The 23,474-nt window shown below is 39.6% G+C and overlaps 1 protein-coding gene across 2 annotated transcripts in view; it reads right to left on the bottom strand.

The window, feature by feature from the left end:
- Nucleotides 1-23,474, bottom strand: part of LOC128663537 (hepatic lectin) — a 95,748-nt gene that overhangs the window by 57,178 nt on the left and 15,096 nt on the right. Inside the window, exon 2 of one of the 2 annotated variants that reach the window (XM_053717910.1) lies at nt 4,922-5,029. In XM_053717910.1, the coding sequence (XP_053573885.1) occupies nt 4,922-5,029 (108 nt within the window). The remainder of the gene's footprint in view (nt 1-4,921; nt 5,030-23,474) is intronic. The other variant, XM_053717911.1, reaches the window with a different exon arrangement.

The raw sequence follows: 23,474 nt of genomic DNA, 5'->3' as shown, positions 1-23,474 counted from the left end.
ACAGAGGGAGTCATAAGGGGAAGTAAAGAGGTCAATCAGAGTGATGAGGGGGGCAAAGTATGCAATAGGGGAAGTGTGCAGAACTTAAAAGTACAGTTTAGCCTAAATTAAACTTTCATTATTCAGATAGGACTTTTAATTTTAATCAACTTTCCAATTTACTTTTATCATCAAATTTGCTTTTTTCTCTTGGTATTCTTAGTTTAAACTAAACCTAGGTAGGCTAATATGCTAATTTCTAAGCCTTTGAGGGCTGCCTCTTATCACATGCTTTTTAAATCTCTTTTCAACACAAAGAGACAGAAAGTACACGTGGGCCATATAGATAACACTGTGTACAGGCACAGGGGGTTATTTAAGATTTAGCACAAAACAATGCTAAATTTAAGACAATAGATAATAAACAGTCACAGTCATGTAATCAGGGGGCTGGAAGAAGGTTCCTAGATACAAGGTAATCACAGAGGTAAAACGTATATTAATATAACTGTTGGTTATGCAAAACTGGGGAATGGGTAATAAAGGGATTATCTATCTTTTAAAACAATAACAATTCTATGGTAGACTGTCCCTTGAAGGAGTCAGAAGAATAGCCAGAGGGGAAGTGAGAGACGGAATATGCGGGCCAGTGACTATCAGACATCCCAAGTCTCCCTCTTAGCCAAAAATTTTTTTAGCCGTGGGCTGCTGTAGCAGCTAAAATCGGCAATCGGTTGAAACAAATAAAGCAGCTTTCTACATGAAGTATCTTATACTTCATGAATGAAAGTGCCCTTTATTTGTTTCAATAGTAAATCCTAGCGTTTATACAACGCTAGGGTTTACTTTCACTTTAAAGACAATCTAGTGGCAAGTCCTTTTGACCTGTTTTCAAGAAAGAGATAACTATTTAGAGGGTCTATACTGTAGACATTTTGTATGGTATGCCAACATTTGGAGAAAAACTCGATCATTAGCCACCAGCATAGCTTTACACCTATGTAATATCCAAAATGCAAATAAAGATATAAAATAAAACAAAATAACAGCAGTGGCCAAACATTTTGTGGAAAGTCATAATTTCAATAATAGTAATAATCTAAAATGTTGAGGAATAGAAATTATGACATGTGGGATCATAAGAGGGACCACTGCAAATTAATTTAAAAAAAATGGAGGTATGAAGGAAAAGAACTACTACTAGGTGTATATTTAATTTACTGACATATTAAAACATCAGGAATGTGATTGTGGAGTGTTTTTAGTTACAATTTCAATCATATTAACAATCTTATTGCATATTTTGCTAACTGAATTAAAGTGTATCTCAATTTAGATAAATCGATGCCCGGTTTTTAATAATCCTATTAAAAACAAGGGCACTTTAATTCATCAAAATTTACATTTGACTCGTTTTCTTCAAATACTTACCTTTTTAATCCTGACAGCTGCTGCAGTGCTTCCTCCGCCTGTCGCAAGTGCTCTTCGCGGGTCCAAAATGACAAATCCGGCTTCCTCCAATCACTGGGTTGCCTCAGGCCAAGATTTCCCCAGGGGGGAAGCTGCGGTTGGAGGAAGCCGGATTCGTCATTTATGATGTATGAAGAGGCTTCCAACGGCCGGGGAAATTGCTGGAGCGGCTGTGAAGATTAAAAGGTAAGTATTTGAAGAAAACGAGTGAAATGTATATTTTGATGAATTAAAGTGCCCTTGTTTTTAATAGGATTATTAAAAACCGGGCACCGATTATTTAAATTGACATTCACTTTAAGATAAATAACAAATATCCAAAGAACAAAATAGTAAGCAATATATGTGCTTAGAAAACAAACAAAAAAAAACTTTGCAGGTGATATATGCTCTTAGGCAACTTTTACGATTCATAATAAGACAATGGGGCCCATTTATCAAGCTCCGTATGGAGCTTGATGCCCCGTGTTTCTGGCGAGCCTTCAGGCTAGCCAGAAACACCAGTTATGAAGCAGCGGTCTAAAGACCGCTGCTGCATAACCTGTCCGCCTGCTCTGAGGCGGCGGACAGAACTTGCGTGAAATCAACCCGATCAAATACGATTGGGTTGATTGACACCCCTAGCTAGTGGCCAATTGGCCGCAAATCTGCAGGGGGCGCCGTTGCACCAGCAGTTCACAAGAGCTGCTGGTGCAATGCTGAATGCGGAGAGCGTATTGCTGATCGGATCATGTCGGACAGGCATTCAATAAATAGGCCCCAATATCTTTTTTCAAAATATTAATAAAATTTAAAAAAATTGTCAGTCAGAAAGTTGGTAGATATTTAATTTTGATTGTTTAAAATATATTTTAAAAAACAACAACAATATTTATTTAAAACTACAATACCTGGCAGTTCCCTCTCAGGTGAATGCAAAGTTTGAAACTGCACTAACCAATCAGGAGCTCACCACCAATAGTGGCCAATTTCTAATTTCATTTTGGAATACAGTGTCCCTTTAAATGGACAATGTACTCAGTCATGCAGTTGATAAAAGACCATTGTATTCAAAGCAGCTGCAAGAACACACTTTTAAAGGACTGGGCTCTCTTTCCCACTATTACTGGGTTATTGATTTTTTTTTCTGCTGTTTCTTGTTTACATAGGTTTCCTATATCCAAGGTACTTTTAATGTTAAACTCCATAATTATCTATTCTTTCACTAATGTTCTCTTTCTGTGTTTTTTTGCTACTCCTCAATTCTCAATATTTGTTCTAGTGGCATTTCAAACCATCTTGCAAGTATAGCTTGCTCAATTTTTACATAACCTTATCTCCTGAAAGGTCTATAGACAATAAATGTCTTCTACAAACTTTACACATGAAAATATTAGAATGAGACATTTAAGTGCAGCCACCAATCAGAAACAAGCACTCAGTGCTGAATTGCTGCTCCTGAGCCTACCTAGCTATGCTTTTCAACAAATGATACCAAGAGGACAAAGCAAATTAGATAACAAAAGTAAATGTAAAAAGATGTTTTAAAATTGCATGTGTTATCTAAATCTATCTGAAGAAGAACATTAAATTAAAATACCATGTGAGGTGTTAATCTGCTTGTTTCTTTTTTTTAAATCAGTATGAAGCTACTAATGCATGTACCTTGTAAATACAACCCAAATAGCTGGCCTTTTGTTCATATACAGTCATGGCCAAAAATATTGGCACCCCTGCATTTCTGGCAGATAATGCACTACTTCGCCCAGAAAATTGTTGCAATTACAAATGTCTAGGCATTTTCATGTTTATTTATTGTGTTTGTATTAGTATGACACAAAAAAGTGGAGAGAAAAAAGCCAAATCTGACACATTCCACACAAAACTCAAAAAATGGACTGGACAAAATTATTGGGACCTTCTCAAAATTGTAAGAAATAATTGCATTCCAAGTTTGTGATGCTCCTGTAATTTGTAATTAAACTCACCTGTATCAATTAACAGGTGCTGACAATATAGAAATCACACTGGCAACCAGTTAAAATGGTGAAAAATATACTCAACCTTTCTGTTGTGTGTCTCTGTGTGCCACACTGAGCATGGAGAAGAGAAAGAGCAGCAAAGGCTTGTCTGAGGATCTGAGAACAAAAATTGTGGAAAAGCATGGACAATCTCAAGGTTACAAGTCCATCTCCAGAGATCTTAATGTTCCTGTGTCCACTGTGCACAGCATTGTCAAGAAGTTTACAGCTCATGGCACTGTAGTTAATCTCCCTGGACATGGATGAAAGAGAAAAATTGATTGAAGAAGAAAGATTAAAACAAAGGATTATTCGAAAGGTGGATAAAAAAAACCCTCAATCAACTTCCAGACAAATTCAAGCTGACCTTCAGGCACAGGGTACAAATGTGTCAGATGCACTATACCTCGCCATCTGAATGAGAAGGGACACTATGGTAGGAGGCTCAGAAGGACTCCACTGCTGACACAGAAACATAAAAAAGCCAGATTGGAGTTTACCAAAACTTACCTGAGGAAACCAAAATCCTTTTGGGAGAATGTGCTGTGGACAGGCGAAACAAAGTTAAAGTATTTTGGTAAAGCCCATCATTCTAATGTTTTCAGAAAAAAAAATAAGGCTTTAAAGAAAAGAATACAGTCCCTACAGTCAAACATGGTAGAGGTTCACTGATGTTTTGTTGTTGCTTTGCTGCTTCAGGCACTGTATGTCTTGACTGTGTGCATGGCATCATGAAATCTGAAGACTACCAAAGATTTCTGAGGTGCAATGTAGGGCCCAGTGTCAGAAACTTGGGTCTCTGTCAGACCGTCAAAATGCACCCAGAACTTGTTTAAGACAAAGCACTGGAGAGTACTGAACTGGCCAGCAATGAGTCCAGATCTCAATCCAGTGGCGTATTTAGGTTTTTGTGCTGCCCTAGGCACTCAAAATTCTGCTGCCCCCCCAAGTTTTAGGCTTTTTTTGCCCATAATATTTTTATGGAAACATTGGCCCATAGAGCACCTGTGGAGAGATCTCAAAACAGTAGTTGGGAAAAGGAACCCTTTCAATCTGAGAGACCTGGAGCAGTTAGCGAAAGAAGAGAATTCCAGTAGAGAGGTGTAAGAAACTCTTTGATGGTTACAGGAAGCGATTGATTATAGTTATTTTTTTCCAAGGGGTGTGCTACAAATATTAAATAATGCCAATAATTTTGTCCAGTCCATTTTTGGAGTTTTGTGTGGAATGTGTCAGGTTTGGCTTTTTTTTCTCCACTTTTTTGTGTCATACCAATACAAACAAAATAAATAAACATGCAAAATCCTAAACATTTGTAATTGCAACAATTTTCTGGGCGAAGTGGTGCATTATCTGACAGAAATGCAGGGGTGCCTATATTTTTGGCCATGACTGTATTCACACGTGCATTACAAGTTGTTTTTAAGTAACTTTATATAAAGTAAAAACAGAAATACGTTTGTGCCACTGACATTTGGATATGACAATTATGAAGAGGGCCATGATGAGTATGTAAGAGACAAGGAGCAAACCGTAGGTAATCAGTGTAGACTTCGGTCTCAAAGAATTCCATCCTTTTCCTGGAAAGAAAATATAAAACAGGAGAAATGTTTACATTTTTAATCAGCCTATTTGCGTATGCCAGAATAATAAAATATTGCAAGTAAAAAAAAAAAGATGCTTTATTTATTTTTATCTGCCAGTACAATATTCAGAAATTACATTATTACATATATTTGTATATATACATAAAACACAACATTTTCAATCTGTTACTGGGAAGAATAGGCTGAGATATATGTGTCACATGTATTTAGTGCATACATTAATAATTAGTGAAGTAGAGTTCCAGCTGGGGAAATGAGCATGTCCCGGGAAGGGTAAGGGGGGTTGGTCTGAGGGCATGGCTAGGCAGTCTCTATTTTTGCTTCCACAGATTGGGATATTTATAAGGCAGAAAGAATTGCCAGAGGGACTGAGATCCAGAATTGTGACAATCCTAAAATATGCTAGACATCTGGGATATCTTCATATGTACTAATATGTACTAATAAACATCTGAACTCATTTGTTACTTCAAAATCTACAGCTCTTCTTTGCTAAGTTTAATACTGCATCTTTGCCAGCTTAGGGATAATGAGGAGATTTGCCAAGTCTTATCTATGTTTTTCCATGACAGTTGGTGAGGTCTGAGCAAAAACTGATATTGGGTAAGCGAGGCACACAGTACATCCCAGCCCTAGCCCTGGTCGATTATCAAACAAGCATTATCTCTTACTTCAAGATTTTAAAACAAATTAATTATGTCAAAATATATGACTTTTTAATTATCTATATGCAACAACTGTTATTATGATAGAAATATTTTCAGGTAGCCACTTAAAATTTAATTGAAAACAATAAATTGAGCAAGAGAACATAGTAGATAGAGTCATTAACAAACCTCAAATCAAGCCTTTGCCCATGCTACCCCTGTAAGCTATATGCCCATGTTGAAATTCAGATAAGACCCCATAGATTGCAGCTTCTGTTGGTTAAATGCCAACACCAGGCCTCAGATAAAACCCCAGTATGCTGTAAGCTCACATCAGACCTCATATTAGATCCAGTAGTGTCCAATTGTTTTAGATTTAAATATGCGTGTAAAATGTTCTCCTTTATTTCAGATCTATAGTAGTGCATAAAAATTGTGAAGCATTTTCCAGTGACAAAAAAATGATATGCAAAACTAAGGTGACCAGATGTCCCTTTTTGTAGTGACAGTCATGAATTTGTGCAGTTAAAGTTATGTTGTCCCAGTGAGTTAATGACAAGAAACAACTTCACTATCCAACATTACTTAGTGCAGGAGGATCAGTTGATATCTTCCATAGACCTAAACGATTTGCATATCCCTATTCCCAGCGTTCATAAAAAAAAAAACCTCAAATTAAACAGGCATTATTTTGTGGAGTCAAGATAAAACAAGAATGGGCCTTTGTTATATTAATTTCTCTGGCATGGCTGCCAGCTTTAGTGTCTTCTTTTCAGGAAGGACTGTCTCTCTCAAATTCCCTTGTTTCATCAAGACCACAATCTCTAAATTTGACAGCATGGCAATTGAATGCCTGGTTTTGTCTCAAAAGGGTTTCCCTGATCACTTTGATTCAAACCCAAAAGCCTTTTACCAGGCGCATTTATAATAAGGTATGGAATACTTTCCTTACCTGGTGTGAGAATAAGCATTACCTTTGTAACCTTTTTTATCTCTTTTTAAATTCCTTGTATATTTCAATTTCTGCAAGATGGTCCGGAAAGTTTTAGCAGCCAGTTCATATAAAGGTCTGATTTTGGCCTTGTTGGTCTTATATGACAAAAATATTTCTAGACTTTCTGATATTCAAGCCTTTGTTCAAGCTTAGGCCAGGATATAAGACCAGCTTCAGCTCTGTGGAACCTTAAACTTAAACTTTGCCATTTCATTTGCCAGGAGAGTGTCTGAACTTTCTCTCTTATCGTGTAATTCCATTACTTGATTTTTCATCAGGATAAGGTGGTTTTGAGAACCAAGTATTCTTTCCTTCCTATAGTGGTATCTTTGGATAACAAAAAACAAGAAATTGTGGTCCCATCTGTCCAGCTTCAAAAAGTGAGAGGTTTTTACAACTTGGATTTGGTCAGGGCCTTGAAATTTTATCTTCAGGCCACAAAATATTTTAGAAATTCTTCTTCTTTGTTTATTCATATATCTAGTCAGAGACTACAGCAATTAACTTAACTGCTTGGCTGAAAGCTTTAATTCATAAAACATACTTGGTAGTGGGAAAATCTCCCCCAGAGCAAATTACTTTTCATTCTACTAGAGCAGCTTCCTCCTCTTGGGCTTTCAGAAATGAAGCTTTCATTGAACAAATCTGTAAGGCAGCCATTTGGTCCTCTTAACATACTTTTACCAAATGCTACCATTTTGACACATTGCCTCTTCTGAGGCTGCTTTTGGTGGGAAAGTTATTCAGGATGCTGTGTCTGTTTAGCACATTTTACTGCCTTAACTGTTAGACCGGCCTATTTCATGGACTTCACAGCTCGGTATAGGATCCCACATGTAATGCATGTGGACTCTAACCATCTTGTGAACAAAAAAAATATGCTTACCTGATAAATTAATTTATTTCATGATGGTGAAAGTCCCTGAGACCCACCCTGTAATTTTTTTATAACAGTTGTTGGCAGTAACAGTTTGCACTTTACTTACCCCGATTTATCTTTCCGACTTTTCTAAAATTGTACTTTTTCTTGGCCATATGTATGACTGAGGGATCATAGGAAGGTGGGAGGAATTCCAAACTCTGTAATGTTGTCCTAGTGGACTGGACATTAATCCCACATGTGTTCGCTTGTGGACTCTCACCATCATGAAAGAAATTAATTTATCAGTTAAGCATACATTTTGTTTTTATATCATTGGCTAGGCTTATATTATATCCTAGGTCATTTATTCATGGGGGTAATAAATTCACCCTTATTACACAAATCTCTCCTCTTCATCTTCTCCATACTTGTTGTTGTATAACATTTTTAGAAGTTGTATGATGGTTATGCTCCTTGTATTCATTTATTACCAATATACTAAGTTTAATGATTTGAGCATCAACTCCTGTCCACCTTCACTATACCAAGCCTGTTTTTGACATAAAACAATATACATTTTTTTAAGATATAGATTTTATGACTATATCCAATGAAAGTTTTTTTTTCCTGGGGGTGGAGCCAGCATCTGACCGAGACGATCGCAGTCTTTAGGAGATCCAGCATTTTTAACTTTAAAAAGTAGTTTATTTCTTCAAAATTAGCCTTAACTGGACACCAAACTAGTGTTAACTTACGCCCCAACACCTGTTTTTATTGACCGGTGGTGTATGGAGAGGAAATTAAAGATATTATAGGTGCTTTGTATTGTTAACATACAGCAGCATATCCGCCCAGCAGCATGCTACAGTCTATCGCATCCGGCTAATTATCAGGGCAAGTGACTCCTACATCAGACACCGGAGGGTGGGGGCTCCGCTCCGGGTCCGTCACCTATTTGCTACTAGAGAGGGGATCCTCTCACAGCAAGAAAACTACCCTGCAGTGCTTACCGGCTTAGATCCTGGTGACATAGGCTGAAAACACGCTGCTCCCCAGTCTGACTCACATCACCAGCGATCCCCATGTTGTGCGACCACAGCATCTGATAACCTCCCGAGTTGGACGCTGTGCTGGGACCACAGATCAACGTTTCCCTGATGCAGGGCCCAGAGCCTGGAAGGAGTGGTGTAAAGGCGTGAACGGCGGCCATCTTAACCTGCCCTGAGGCCTGTCAATAGTAAGTGCCGCTCCCTATGCATACACTACGCTGCACACAGAGAATTAAAGGAGAAGACCTGGTTATACATGGTTTCTACCTATCATCCTCCCCTGGGATAGTGTATCTGGCTTTCAACTCCTCACTACATGGGCCTAATTCCAGAGATCCTAACAGGCCTGGGGAGTCACACACATAAGGGGCACTGTTAACCACTTAACCCTATAAGCTATTGGACTGCAAAACGGGGGAAAGGCCTATAATTTACAGTATTAAGGGCTTGGCACCTTTAATACAAACAACCTTATTGATTACCACACATGCCCTTTCAGATATTTGAGGCCCAACATCCGCCAAGACCCTCCCAGAAACAAATCAGGAGCTCCTTCTGATATACCCCGCTGGAGTACATCCACCTGCTTGTGCCAATATTCCACTAAGGATGTCACTATCAACCATGAGTGGCTAGACTAAGATCAACACCAGGGGGACTTTGTTCTACCTTACCAATATTTTTGTGTTTACATGTGTTCTTACACTGAGAGGTTACTATAAGTCTTTGTTTTACTTTATCCTCTGCCATTTGCCTCAACGGTCCTGTCTCTATATTATGTCTCAATCTGCTAGGCGAAAATCAAAACTAACCCAACCTCTTAAAAAAACAGTAGCAGATAATTTCAAAGATCATTCCTCTTCAAAGGGTCAATCAACCAGAGAGTCAAATCAGGAGCTGGACCTGAGTTACTCAGAAAGCAGTATGGACTCTCAATCACCCACGGGAGATAACCTATATTGTTGAGGTTTTGACCAGACGCATGAATATATTACAGGACACCCTGACCAAGGAGATTAAGGGCTCCATGGCTGAATTACGCAGAGATATAGCTGCTCTGGGTGAGCGCACTGAAACCCTCAAACGTAAACATGAGCACTAAGCTATAGACCATGCAAACCTCCTATCTTACTCCCAGAATCTCTCTACACAAATTTCAGACCTGGAACTGAAACTGGCAGATATGGAGGACAGATCCAGGTGAAATAATCTGAGATTTCGTGGGATCTCAGAAGACATTAGCCCTGCAGAGCTGGAAGCCTATATACTGGAACTTTGTAAACATCTCCTACCTTCCTTGGATCCTCCTGGTCTTATTCTAGACAGAGTACATTGAGTGGCAAGACCAAGGAATGTGCCTAGAGATGTATTGGCTATGTTTCACTTCTTCACCCACAAAGAAGGCATACTTAGAGAGCTGGATAACAAACAACAACTTCCAGCTAAATTTCAACAAGTTGCTATCTACCCGGACATCTCCAGCTATACTCTCCAAAGAAGACGGACATTCAGATCCATTAACCAAACCCTGAGAGCAGAGAACATTAGATATCGCAGGGGTTATCCCACCAAGTTAATAGTCACAAGAAACGAGGATACCCACACTATCATTGCCGCACAAGAGGGGTTCAGACTGCTCAAAGAATGGGGGATTACTCCCTCTACGGAACTATCGGCAAAAAATCCCTCAGCCTCTAAACTCCAACCTGGGGCCCCTGAATGGAATCCCTCACCTCAGAGGCCATCTACTTGATACTAAGAACTAACCAAGTACACAGTATCATGTTGTAAAACATATCAATACTGGAAGTAAAATGTTTAATTATTTTGAATGTATACCTTATTCTGTTGTAGAGGGTGCCTTTGGCTCCTGACTCGAGGGGTAGCTATCTACTTAGGTTGGAAGACACACACTTATTGTCCATGCTCCCTCCGGATCTGGGGTCGGAGGGACCCGAGATATGTCCCGTTGCTGGGCTCTATTTTTGCAGGGTTTTGGCTGTTATAATAATAGTTACACCACTGGTACCCCGTTGACCCCATACTGGCTTATATTCACTCTACTTGGGAGTTATATACAACAAAGCCAGACCCTGATCAGCCATATCATCCCCTGATCCCAGTAACGGGATAATGTATATGCTCTAGACTACATCAACATATTCTATAGAATTATAGCTCATATGATATAAACACCTGATTTCCTGAACTTACATCCACTGTTATATATATGAAGAAGCCTGCAATTAGTGTACTACCCATTACCTCATAACAACACATATGATACAAAAATTCTACCACACAGTTCATTTCCCCCCCTTAAAGTGTCGATCCACTTATATAGTTACGTGTTTGTAACATTCCCCCCCTTAACATAAATACTGTTTGTATTATCCCCTAATACGGGGACCAAAGAGGTCAGCCGTTTTCTTCCTAGGCAAACCTCTTCCACTGGTGGTGAATCAGACCACCTCATCTATTATAGATAGATAACAAACTCCTGTGTTGAAAACTGACTGTTCCATATTTTACGTATTGATATTTGCATTGTGTTCAACCAAGTTCTAAAGGTTTTTCAATACTATCATCAATCCTATACTGTTATAAGTACCTAACAAATTTCTTCCTTTTTTCTCAGTATAACCTGCTAGTAGACCATAAAACTGCATTTCGGCTATAATCAGCAGAACTTAGAAACGGTCCAGACGGGTAAGTGCTTTTGAACCCCTCTCCCCCCGTTAGTACCTAAGTCTAATATTCTCCACTGTCTCCTATCCCATCTTTGCCCCATTTCCCACACACATTAGAATAACAGTCATGGAAGAATCCCCTGACCTTATCACCTTCGCTACCCTAAACGCTAAGGGCCTCAATTCATCCACTAAGAGAAGTCTACTAACTAATTCTATGAAATTCCTGAAAGCTCAAGTTATATTCCTACAAGAAACCCAATGGCTGGCTTCACATCAGGATCCATACAGATCCTCTGACTATCCTACTGTATTTTTTTCATCCTATACAGAGAAGTTGAGGGGAGTTGCAATAGTTGTTCATAAGACTGTAAATCTTGAACTTATATATAAGGAAACAGATGACCAGGGTAGATACTTAGGGCGCGATCCGATATAGATCGCAGTTTGCGGCGCAAGCGAGGGAACCGGCGTCGCCCGCAGTTTCAGCTCGCAACTCGAGCTATCCCATATAAGTCGCCGTCAGATGCTAACGTGCCGTAAGTCTGACAAACCAGCGATGTCCAGAAATCTGCGTAAGTACAAATTTCTGGCGTCGCCAGTGACTTGCGGCACGTTAGAAACTGCCGGCGCCTATAAAACCTGACTAAAGTCTAAAACACCCGCACTGTCTAAAACGCCTCCCTAACATAGCCCGACAAGTCTAACACGCCTCCCTAACATAGCCCGCACTGTCTAACCCTCTATCCGCTATCCCCCCTCACTATCCTAACAATAAAAAAGCTATTAACCCCTAAACCGCCGCTCCCGTACCCCGCCGCAACCTAATAAAGTTATTAACCCCTAAACCGCCGCTCCCGTACCCCGCCGCCAGCTATATTATATCTATAACCCCCTAAAGTGAGCCCCTAACACCGCCGCCATCTATATTAAAATTATTAACCCCCAATGTAAGCCCCTTACACCGCCGCCATCTCTATTAAAATGATTAACCCCTAATTTAATCTACCTACCCCGCCGCCAGCTATATTATCTATGTTAACCCTAAGTATATTATAGTTAATATAGGTATTACATTATATATATTAACTATATTAACCCTAATTATATTAGGGTTAATATAGTTAATATAGTTACTATAGTATTTATATTAACTATATTAACTCTATCTAACCCTAACACCCCTAACTAAATTTATATTAAATTAATCTAATTCATTTATAAACTAAAATATTCCCAATTACCTGTAAAATAAATCCTAACCTAAGTTACAAATACACCTACACTATCAATAAATTAAATAAACTACAAACATCTATCTAAAAATACAATTAAATTAACTAAACTAAATTACAAAAAAAAAAAACACTAAATTACAAAAAATAAAAAAAGATTACAAGATTTTTAAGCTAAATACACCTATTCTAAGCCCCCTAATAAAATAATAAACCCCCAAAATAAAAAAAATTCCCTGCCCTATTCTAAATTAAACAAATTTCAAAGCTCTTTACCTTACCAGCCCTTAAAAGGGCCTTTTGTGGGGCATGCCCCAAAGAATTCAGCTCTTTTGCATACAAATACAATACCCCCCCCATTACAACCCACCACCCACATACCCCTATTCTAAAACCACCCAAACCCCCCTTAAAAAAGCCTAACACTACCCCCCTGAAGATCTCCTTACCTTGTCTTCACCACACCGGGCCGAACTCCTGATCCGATCCGGGCGATGTCTTCCTCCAAGCGGCAAAGAAGAATTCTTCCTCCGGCGATGTCTTCCTCCAAGCGGCAAAGAAGAATTCTTCCTCCGGCGACGTCTTCCTCCAAGCGGCAGCAAAGTCTTCATTCTTCCGGCGGCATCTTCAATCTTCTTTCTTCGCTCCGCCGCCGCGGAGCATCCATCCCGGCCGACTACTGAACTTGGAATGAGGTACCTTTAAATGACGTCATCCAAGATGGCGTCCGCCGAATTCCGATTGGCTGATAGGATTCTATCAGCCAATCGGAATTAAGTTAAAAAAATCTGATTGGCTGATTGAATCAGCCAATCAGATTCAAGTTCAATCCGATTGGCTGATCCAATCAGCCAATCAGATTGAGCTTGCATTCTATTGGCTGATCGGAACAGCCAATAGAATGCGAGCTCAATCTGATTGGCTGATTGGATCAGCCAATCGGATTGAACTTGAATCTGATTGGCTGATTCAATCAGCCAATCAGATTTTTTTAACTTAATTCTGATTGGCTGATAGAATCCTATCAGCCAATCGGAATTCGGCGGACGCCATCTTGGATGACGTCATTTAAAGGTACCTCATTCCAAGTTCAGTAGTCGGCCGGGATGGATGCTCCGCGGCGGCGGAGCAAAGAAAGAAGATTGAAGATGCCGCCGGAAGAATGAAGACTTTGCTGCCGCTTGGAGGAAGACGTCGCCGGAGGAAGAATTCTTCTTTGCCGCTTGGAGGAAGACATCGCTGGAGGAAGAATTCTTCTTTGCCGCTTGGAGGAAGACATCGCCCGGATCGGATCAGGAGTTCGGCCCGGTGTGGTGAAGACAAGGTAGGGAGATCTTCAGGGGGGTAGTGTTAGGCTTTTTTAAGGGGGGTTTGGGTGGTTTTAGAATAGGGGTATGTGGGTGGTGGGTTGTAATGGGGGGGGTATTGTATTTGTATGCAAAAGAGCTGAATTCTTTGGGGCATGCCCCACAAAAGGCCCTTTTAAGGGCTGGTAAGGTAAAGAGCTTTGAAATTTGTTTAATTTAGAATAGGGCAGGGAATTTTTTTTATTTTGGGGGTTTATTATTTTATTAGGGGGCTTAGAATAGGTGTAATTAGCTTAAAAATCTTGTAATCTTTTTTTATTTTTTGTAATTTAGTGTTTGTTTTTTTTTGTAATTTAGTTTAGTTAATTTAATTGTATTTTTAGATAGATGTTTGTAGTTTATTTAATTTATTGATAGTGTAGATGTATTTGTAACTTAGGTTAGGATTTATTTTACAGGTAATTGGGTAATTATTTTAACTAGGTAGATATTAAATAGTTAATAACTATTTAATATCTATTATACCTAGTTAAAATAATTAACAATTTACCTGTAAAATAAATATTAACCCTAACATAGCTACAATGTAATTATTAATTATATTGTAGCTATCTTAGGGTTTATTTTATAGGTAAGTATTTAGATTTAAATAGGAATATTTTAGTTTATAAATGAATTAGATTAATTTAATATAAATTTAGTTAGGGGTGTTAGGGTTAGATAGAGTTAATATAGTTAATATAAATACTATAGTAACTATATTAACCCTAATATAATTAGGGTTAATATAGTTAATATATATAATGTAATACCTATATTAACTATAATATACTTAGGGTTAATATAGATAATATAGCTGGCGGCGGGGTAGGTAGATTAAATTAGGGGTTAATCATTTTAATAGAGATGGCGGCGGTGTAAGGGGCTTACATTAGGGCTTAATAATATTAATATAGCTGGCGGCGGTATAGGGGGATTAGATTAGGGGTTAATAATTTTTATATAGGTGGCGGCGGTGTAAGGGGTCAGATTAGGGGATAGATAAGGTAGATGGTGGCGGTTTTAGTGGCTCACAGTAGGGGGTTAGTTTATGTAGATGGCGGCGGGGTCCGGGAGCGGCGGTTTAGGGGTTAATAACTTTATTAGGGATTTCGGGGGGGGGGGGATCGCGGTTGACAGGTAGATAGACATTGCGCATGTGTTAGGTGTTAGGTTTATTTTAGCAGATCGCGGTTGACAGGGAGATAGACATTGCGCATGCGTTAGGTGTTAGGTTTATTTTAGAAGATCGCGGTTGACAGGGAGATAGACATTGCGCATGCGTTAGGTGTTAGGTTTATTTTAGCAGCCAGTTTAGGAAGTTACGGGTCTCCAATAGTCAGCGTAAGGCTTCTTACGGCTGCTTTTTGTGGCGAGGTGAAAATGGAGTAAGTTTTCTCCATTTTCGCCACGTAAGTCCTTACGCTGCATATTGGATACCAAACTGCGCGGGTTTGGTATACCTGCCTATGGCCCAAAAAACTACGGGCGACGGCAGAAATATACGCGCGTAACTTCTAGGTTACGCCGTATATGTGATACCAAACCCGCGCAAATATTGGCGTCGCCGGCTTTTGCGGGCGACGATTTTTATCGGATCGACCCCTTAATACTTATCTGTAAACTAAACGGCTTATTATTCACCTTGGTTAACATAGATGTCCCTAACCAGTCCCAGCCTAAATTCTTGAGGGAAGTACTAACTAGAGTAGAACCGATCAAAACAGGAACTATGGTCCTGGGAGGAGACTGTAATATGATATGGGATCCTTTGATGGACAAAAAGGTCCGGACAGACAAAGAAATTGACGCTTACAACATAAGTACTGCCACTAAGTTTAGACAGCTTATAACGCAATATAATTTTAAGACATATGGTGGGCCCTACATCTTAATGATAAAAATTACACATACTTCTCCAGACCTCACAACACATATTCTAGATTGGATTATTTGTTTACTGACTCTTGGACACTTAACAAAGTAGTAGCCTCACACATACAAATCTGCTCCTGGTCAGACCATGACATTCTATGATTCACCCTTTCCACAGACTTACCTAAAACATCCAGACAGACCTGGAAATTCCCTAGACAACTGCTACATAGTCAAGAATTCAGGGCATCCCTCCAAACTTCCATTGTGGAGTTTATAGCTATAAATGAAACCCCCCAAATGTCACATCAAATAATCTGGGCCTCACTCAAGGCATTCATTAGAGGTATGTGCATTAGGAAACAAGCCTCCACTCAGACTCAGAAGGGTTCTCCGCTGGGGTTACTAGTAGCCTCTCTGAGAGCTAAAGAACTGAATTACAAATCCTCACCTTCCCCACAGTTAGCTGACGAAATCAAAACATTGAGAACTCAACTAGCTGACAGAGAAATGGAAAGAGTCAGGCATACTCTTGTTTCAAACAAATAATGTATTACCAGGGAAATAAAGCTTCTTCTCTACTAGCCTGCAAACTGCGTGGCAGAACTGCTGCGGCCTGACATTGAGGAAGGACAAAAAGGTAGCTAACTCCCCTAAAGAAATAGGGGAGATGTTCGCAGAATACTACTCCGAACTATATAACCTTAAATCCTCTATGGCACATACTGAAGCTTCGGTCCAATCTATAACCCTTTTCTTAAATAAACTAAACTTGCCTTCAATCTCTGACGGAGACAGAGATACACTCAATACCCCATTTATGTTGGCCAGACTCCTATTAGCCATAAAACACACCCAGAACAATAAAGCCCCAGGTCCGGATGGCTTTCCATCAGATTTCTATAAACTCTTTAAGACAGATGTAAGTAACATTCTCTTAAAAGTTTTCACCGAGACATGCATAACAGGTATATGGAGAAAATAGTTCCTACAGTCAACTATCCTACCTATCCCAAAACCTAACAAGGATCCGTCCCAATGCAGTAGCTATAGGCCAATCTTGTTGATTAATGCTGACACCAAATTATATGCCAAACTCTGGGCAAACCGCCTTAAACTACTACTTCCAAAAATCATTCACCCTGATCATGTAGGTTTCCCGTTTGGTAGGGACCTGACTATACCCAAAGAGTTCTTAATGTCTTTTCAGAGGCCGCTAGGCTTCACTGTCCCATGCTGGCCCTGTCTCTAGATGCAGAGAAGGCATTTGACAGGGTCAGATGGGAGTATCTGTGGCAGGTCCTTGCGCAGTTTGGTTTTCCATGTGAGGTTGTCACAGCAATCAAGGTGCTTTATGTAGATCCTTCTGCTGTTGTTAAAGGGCTCAGATTTTCCTCCCCACAGTTCCCCATCACCAACGGCACTAGGCAGGGGTGTCCTCTGTCACCCCTGATCTTTGTTTTGGCAATTGAGCCTCTGGCACAATCCATACGTAATTCTCCGATGGTCCAAAGAGTACCGTTGGGAGTGAGGGGAGAGAAGATTTCTCTCTTCGCCGACGATGTCACTCTCTTTCTAACTAACCCACTGGGTTCACTGCCCATACTGTTTGACATTATAGCCAACTTTGGAAAATATAGCTACTATAAAATCAACCTCCTAAAACTGAAGCATTGCCTATCCATATCCCTATATTTGAATTGGAGGTTATGCGATCAGCCTACTCCTTTCAGTGGTCACTAGAAACTATCTGACACCTGGGAGTTCAATTAGGCCCTGACCCCAAACTAGTTGTTTATAAAAACTATAATAATGCACTGCAGGAGATCTCCACACTCCTGAAATCCTGGACTTTTAAGGAAACTTCATGGCTGGGACGCATTTAGTCTCTTAAAATGACTATCCTTCCCAAGATCCTCTATTACTTTAGATGCCTGCCCCTAAATGTCCCTAAGATACTGCTCTGTAAACTCCAATCTCTCTGCCTAGGATATGTATGGGGACCCTCCAGACCCTGTATAGCCTCAAAAATACTACAGAAACAGTTTGGACAAGGTGGTGTTGCCATACCCAGTATACAGGGATACTATGAGGCCGCCAAATTGACACACATATCTGCTTGGGCGGATAAAGGTGAACCGCAGAGGTGGAGAGACGCAGAGTCCTCGGAACTACCCTCCATACTGGGATTAGAGGATCTCCTTTGGATCCCAACCTATCACCTAGATGATTTGGGGATCAATAATCCCATCATAAGGGATAACTTAAAAGTTTGGCATGATATTAGACACCTCTCCGAAATTGCGCCACATCCATCTCCACTACATTCTATCCCCAGCTTACTAGCAGTGTTTCCAGACATGCACTCTTCACAATGAAAAGGCTGGAACATCCAGCATGTCGCCCAGCTTTACTCTTCTGAAACATTTACCCCACCACAGAGAATAGGCTCTTTTATACAGGATCCTCCACCTTGAATACACCAGACTACACAACTTCTTAATATCATGGGGTTTTCCCAAAGCTGACAAAGGACCCTTGACCACATGGGAAAAATTATGGAAATGAAAACTAGGATCACCAAAACCCTATCAATCCATTACAATTTGATTCATAAATCTACCAACTCCGACAGAATCTGGCAACTTAAGGCTTGGGAATTTGACTTATCTAGGACCATTACTGATAATGACCTACACCGCGCTAAAACACTGACTAAGAAAACTCTACATTGTGCAAACACCATTGAGTCACATAAGAAAATCCTTCTCAGGTGGTACTATACACCTGTTAGACTCTCACAGATGTTCCCATCATCTTCTCCCCTAAGCTCGCGCAACTGTGGTGAGAGAGGGACATATCTACATATTTGGTTGGGCTGCCCAGTGCTGAGATCATGTTGGAATAAAGTATTTCATTTATGTGAAGAAATGGGACTGTCGGTACCATGTGGACCGGATACGGCCCTCTTTCATATCTTCCCAACTACTCTACCCACCTCGCGATCTAAACTGGTCATCTTCATTTTTGCTGCTATGAAACTTACCATAGCAAGAGCCTGGAAACAATCATTACCCCCAGACATCTCTGATGTAATTACTACAATTAAATATTTTGCCAAAATGGAAAGAAGTTTCTCTTTGAGACTGGACAAAGAGGATATGTATTGTATTATATGGGAACCCTGGTTCCATTACCAGGAAGGTCCTGGGTAAACATGCTATACCTCACCCCTTCTTCTCCACCTCCCACCTAGTTTGGGTCTCAGCCTACCCTCACTTTGCCTCTATTCACCCCTCCCCCTCCTCTTTCATATAAAGATGTAGCCTCCCTCCCCCCTTCCCCGTCACTCCTTATCCCGCCTGGACTACCAGCTTGAATCTGAGTTCATTATTAGAGGTTTACATACTTTTCGCTACAATGTATAAACTGACTTTCATATTCATCACAGTATTTATGTCTCAAATGTGTGCATGTATTTTATTTTGAATTAACCTGAGAGAGTAGATTCATATCACACTATGAGAAAAGTGGTTATTTGTAAAGGGATATCCCAAAAGATCTCATATAACAGGTAAGATGACAAGTAATTATATTATACAACTGTTTATCCTGACACACCAATACGGTCTTTAAGTTACCTCAATTGTGCCTTTGAGATATGATAGATGTTTGTTTAATTCCCAAGATTAATGCCTGTCATTATAGTGTTGTCAATTTGATTTGTTATATTCTCAATAAAAATTTATTTGGAAAGAAAGTTTTTTTCCCTTTCCAAACGTATGCACAACGCATGTAATTGTTGTTACTATTTAAAGATTTATTTGTGATATTTTAACCTCTTAATGACCATGACATACCCTGCACATCACTTGTTGTTAATGTTTTTTCAGGTCATAGTAGCGTGGGTCTTGCCGCTTCCTGGAATAGCCACAAAAAAAATAATCCCCATTCAAAGACCTGCAACGTACAGGGTACATCGCTGGTCATTAAGGGGTTAAGGTTGATTGTTGCTTAAATCTGATTTTGTAACTGACTCAGATCACTATATAATGTTATCCTCAGTTAAACATCCGTTGGATATTACAGGACTTTAATGGACTTGAAACATACACTCACAGGTTTTTCTGGCACACGGTGTATTTGCTGTTTAGTAGCCTGCTTTGTACCAGGCTGGCCTCTAGACTCGAGATCGGTTTCTTGTATGTTATGAGGAAAAGATCAAAATTCAAGACGCTTCCCTGGAGGCCTTTGAAAAAGCAAAAAGGTGGTACATTCTGCTAGCAATGGAAATAATTCTAAAACTTTATGAAAATATTTTGGAATACAATGCTTAAAGGGATAGTCTACTCCAAAATTTGTATTGTTTAAAAATATACATAGTCCCTTTATTACCCATTCCCCAGTTATGCACAGCCAACATGTTTATATTTATATTACTTTTAACCTCTGTGATTGCCTTATATCTAAGCCTCTTTTAACAGCCCCCCTAATCACATGCGGCTAGATTACGAGTTTTGCGTTATGAGTAAAAAAGCAGCGTTAAGGCTCATAATGCTGCTTTTTAACTACCACTACTATTACGAGTCTTGTAGGTACAGCTGTCCCGCACACTTTTTTGGGCTTAGCGCAAATTAACTAATGCAATTTGCGTAAAGTCTTTTTTCAATGGGACTTCCATTGCGCCGGTATTACAAGCTTTTTTTTTAGGACAAAAAGTGAGCGGTACAGACTATCCGGCAAGATTCGTAACGCATTCTAAAGTCAGTAGTTATGAGTTTTACACTACAAAGCCGTAGCATAAAACTCATAACTAAAGTGCTAAAAAGTACACTAACACCAATAAACTACCTATTAAACCCTAAACCGAGGCCCTGCCGCACCGCAAACACTATAATAAAATTATTAACCCCTAATCTGCTGCTCCGGACATCGCCGCCACTATAATAAACATATTAACCCCTAAACCGCCGCACTCCTGCATTGCAAACACTAGTTAAATATTATTAACCCCTAATCTACTGTCCCTAACATCGCTGCCACCTACATACATTTATTAACCCCTAATCTGCCGTCCCAAACGTCGCCGCCACTATACTAAAGTTATTAACCCCTAAACCTAAATCTAACCCTAACACCCCCTAACTTAAATATAATTAAAAGAAATCTAAATAAAACCTACTATTAATAACTAAAGAATTCCTATTTAAAACTAAATACTTACCCATAAAATAAACCCTAAGCTAGCTACAAATTTACCCGTAAAATAAAACCTAACCTGTCTTACACTAACACCTAACCTTACAGAACAATTAAATAAATTACCTAAATTAAATACAATTACCTAAATTAAATATAATTACCTAAATTACAAAAAAAAAACACTAAATTACACAAAATAAAAAACAAATTACAAGCTATTTAAACTAATTACACCTAATCTAATAGCCCTATCAAAATAAAAAAGCCTCCCCAAAATAAAAAAAAAACCTAGCCTAAACTAAACTACCAATAGCCCTTAAAAGGGCCTTTTGTGGGGCATTGCCCCAAAGAAATTAGATCTTTTACCTGTAAAAAAATACAAACAACCCCCCCAACAGTAAAACCCACCACCCACACAACCAACCGCCCAAATAAAACCTTAACTAAAAAACCTAAGCTCCCCATTGCCCTGAAAAGGGCATTTGGATGGGCATTGCCCTTAAAATGGCATTTAGCTCTATTGCTACCCAAACCCTAACCTAAAAATAAAACCCACCCAATAAACCCTTTAAAAAGCTAACACTAACCCCCTGATGATCCACTTACAGTTTTGAAGAGCCGACATCCATCCTCAACGAAGCCGGGAGAAGTCCTCAACGAAACTGCAAAATGTCCTCAACGAAGCCGGGAGAAGTCTTCATCCAAACCAGGAGAAGTGGTCCTCCAGACGGGCAGAAGTCTTCATCCAGATGGCATCTTCTATCTTCATCCATCTGGCGCGGAGCGGGTCAATCTTCAAGACATCCGGCGCGGAGCATCCTCTTCTTCCGACGACTCCCGGCGAATGAAGGTTCCTTTAAGTGATGTCATCCAAGATGATAAGCCAATCGGAATCTAAGGGACGCCTTCTTGGATGACGTCACATAAAGGAACCTTCATTCGTCAGGAGTCGTCAGAAGAAAAGGATGCTCTGCGCTGGATGTCTTGAAGATGGACCCGCTCCACGCCGGATGAATGAAGATAGAAGATGCCATCTGGATGAAGAATTCTGCCCATCTGGAGGACCACTTCTCCCGGCTTGGATGAAGACTTCTCCTGGCTTCGTTGAGGACTTCTTGCCGCTTCATTGAGGACTTCTCCCGGCTTCGTTGAGGATGGATGTCAGCTCTTCAAAACTGTAAGTGGATTTTCAGGGGGTTAGTGTTAGTTTTTTTTAAGGGTTTATTGGGTGGGTTTTATTTTTAGGTTAGGGTTTGGGCAGCAATAGAGCTAAATGCCCTTTTAAGGGCAATGCCCATCCAAATGCCCTTTTCAGGGCAATGGGGAGCTTAGGTTTTTTTAGTTAGGGTTTTATTTGGGGGGTTGGTTGTGTGGGTGATGGGTTTTACTGTTGGGGGGGTTGATTGTATTTTTTTTACAGGTAAAAGAGCTGATTTCTTTGGGGCAATGCTCCGCAAAAGGCCCTTTTAAGGGCTATTGGTAGTTTAGTTTAGGCTAGGGTTTTTTTTTATTTTGAGGGACTTTTTTATTTTGATAGGGCTATTAGATTAGGTGTAATTAGTTTAAATATCTTGCAATTTGTTTTTTATTTTGTGTAATTTAGTGTTTGTTTGTTTTGTAATTTAGGTATTTGTATTTAATTTAGGTAATTTATTTAATTGTAGTGTAAGGTTAGATGTTAGTGTAACTCAGGTTAGGTTTTATTTTACAGGTAAATTTGTATTTATTTTAGCTAGGTAGTTAGTAAATAGTTAATAACTATTTAGTAACTATTCTACCTAGTTAAAATAAATACAAACTTCCCTGTAAAATAAAAATAAACCCTAGACTAGATACAATGTAACTATTAGTTATATTGTAGCTAGCTTAGGGTTTATTTTATAGGTAAGTATTTAGTTTTAAATAGGAAGTCTTTTGTTATTAATAGTAGGTTTTATTTAGATTTCTTTTAATTATATTTGTTAGAGGTTAGACTTAGGTTTAGGGGTTAATAACTTTAGTATAGTGGCATCGACGTTGGGGCAGCAGATTACGGTTTAATAAATGTAGGTAGGTGTGGCGATGATGGGGGCGGCAGACTAGGGGTTAATATTATTTAACTAGTGTTTGATATGCGGGAGTGCGGCGGTTTAGGGGTTAATATGTTTATTATAGTGACGGCGATGTCCAGAGCGGCGATTAGGGGTTAATAAGTATAATGCAGGTGTCGACGATATCGGGGTGGCATATTAGGGGTTAATAAGTGTAAGATTAGGGGTGTGTAGACTCAGGGTTCATGTTAGGGTGTTAGGTGTAAACATAAATTTAGTTTCCCCATAGGGGAGCTTTACGGTGTTAGGCTTTTTTTCAGCCGGCTCTCCCCATTGATGACTATGAGGAAACTGTGCACGAGCACGTACAACCAGCTCACCGCTGACTTAAGCAGCGCTGGTAGTGGAGTGCGGTATGGAGCTCAATTTTGCTCTACGATCATTTCTTGCCTTTTAACGCCGGGTTTATGAAAACCTTTAATACCAGC

The sequence above is a fragment of the Bombina bombina genome, chromosome 6 (genome assembly GCF_027579735.1).
Source record: "Bombina bombina isolate aBomBom1 chromosome 6, aBomBom1.pri, whole genome shotgun sequence".
NCBI lineage: Eukaryota > Metazoa > Chordata > Amphibia > Anura > Bombinatoridae > Bombina > Bombina bombina.
Note: the sequence above shows the minus strand (reverse complement) of the source record. Positions and strands in the feature narration are given on the sequence as shown.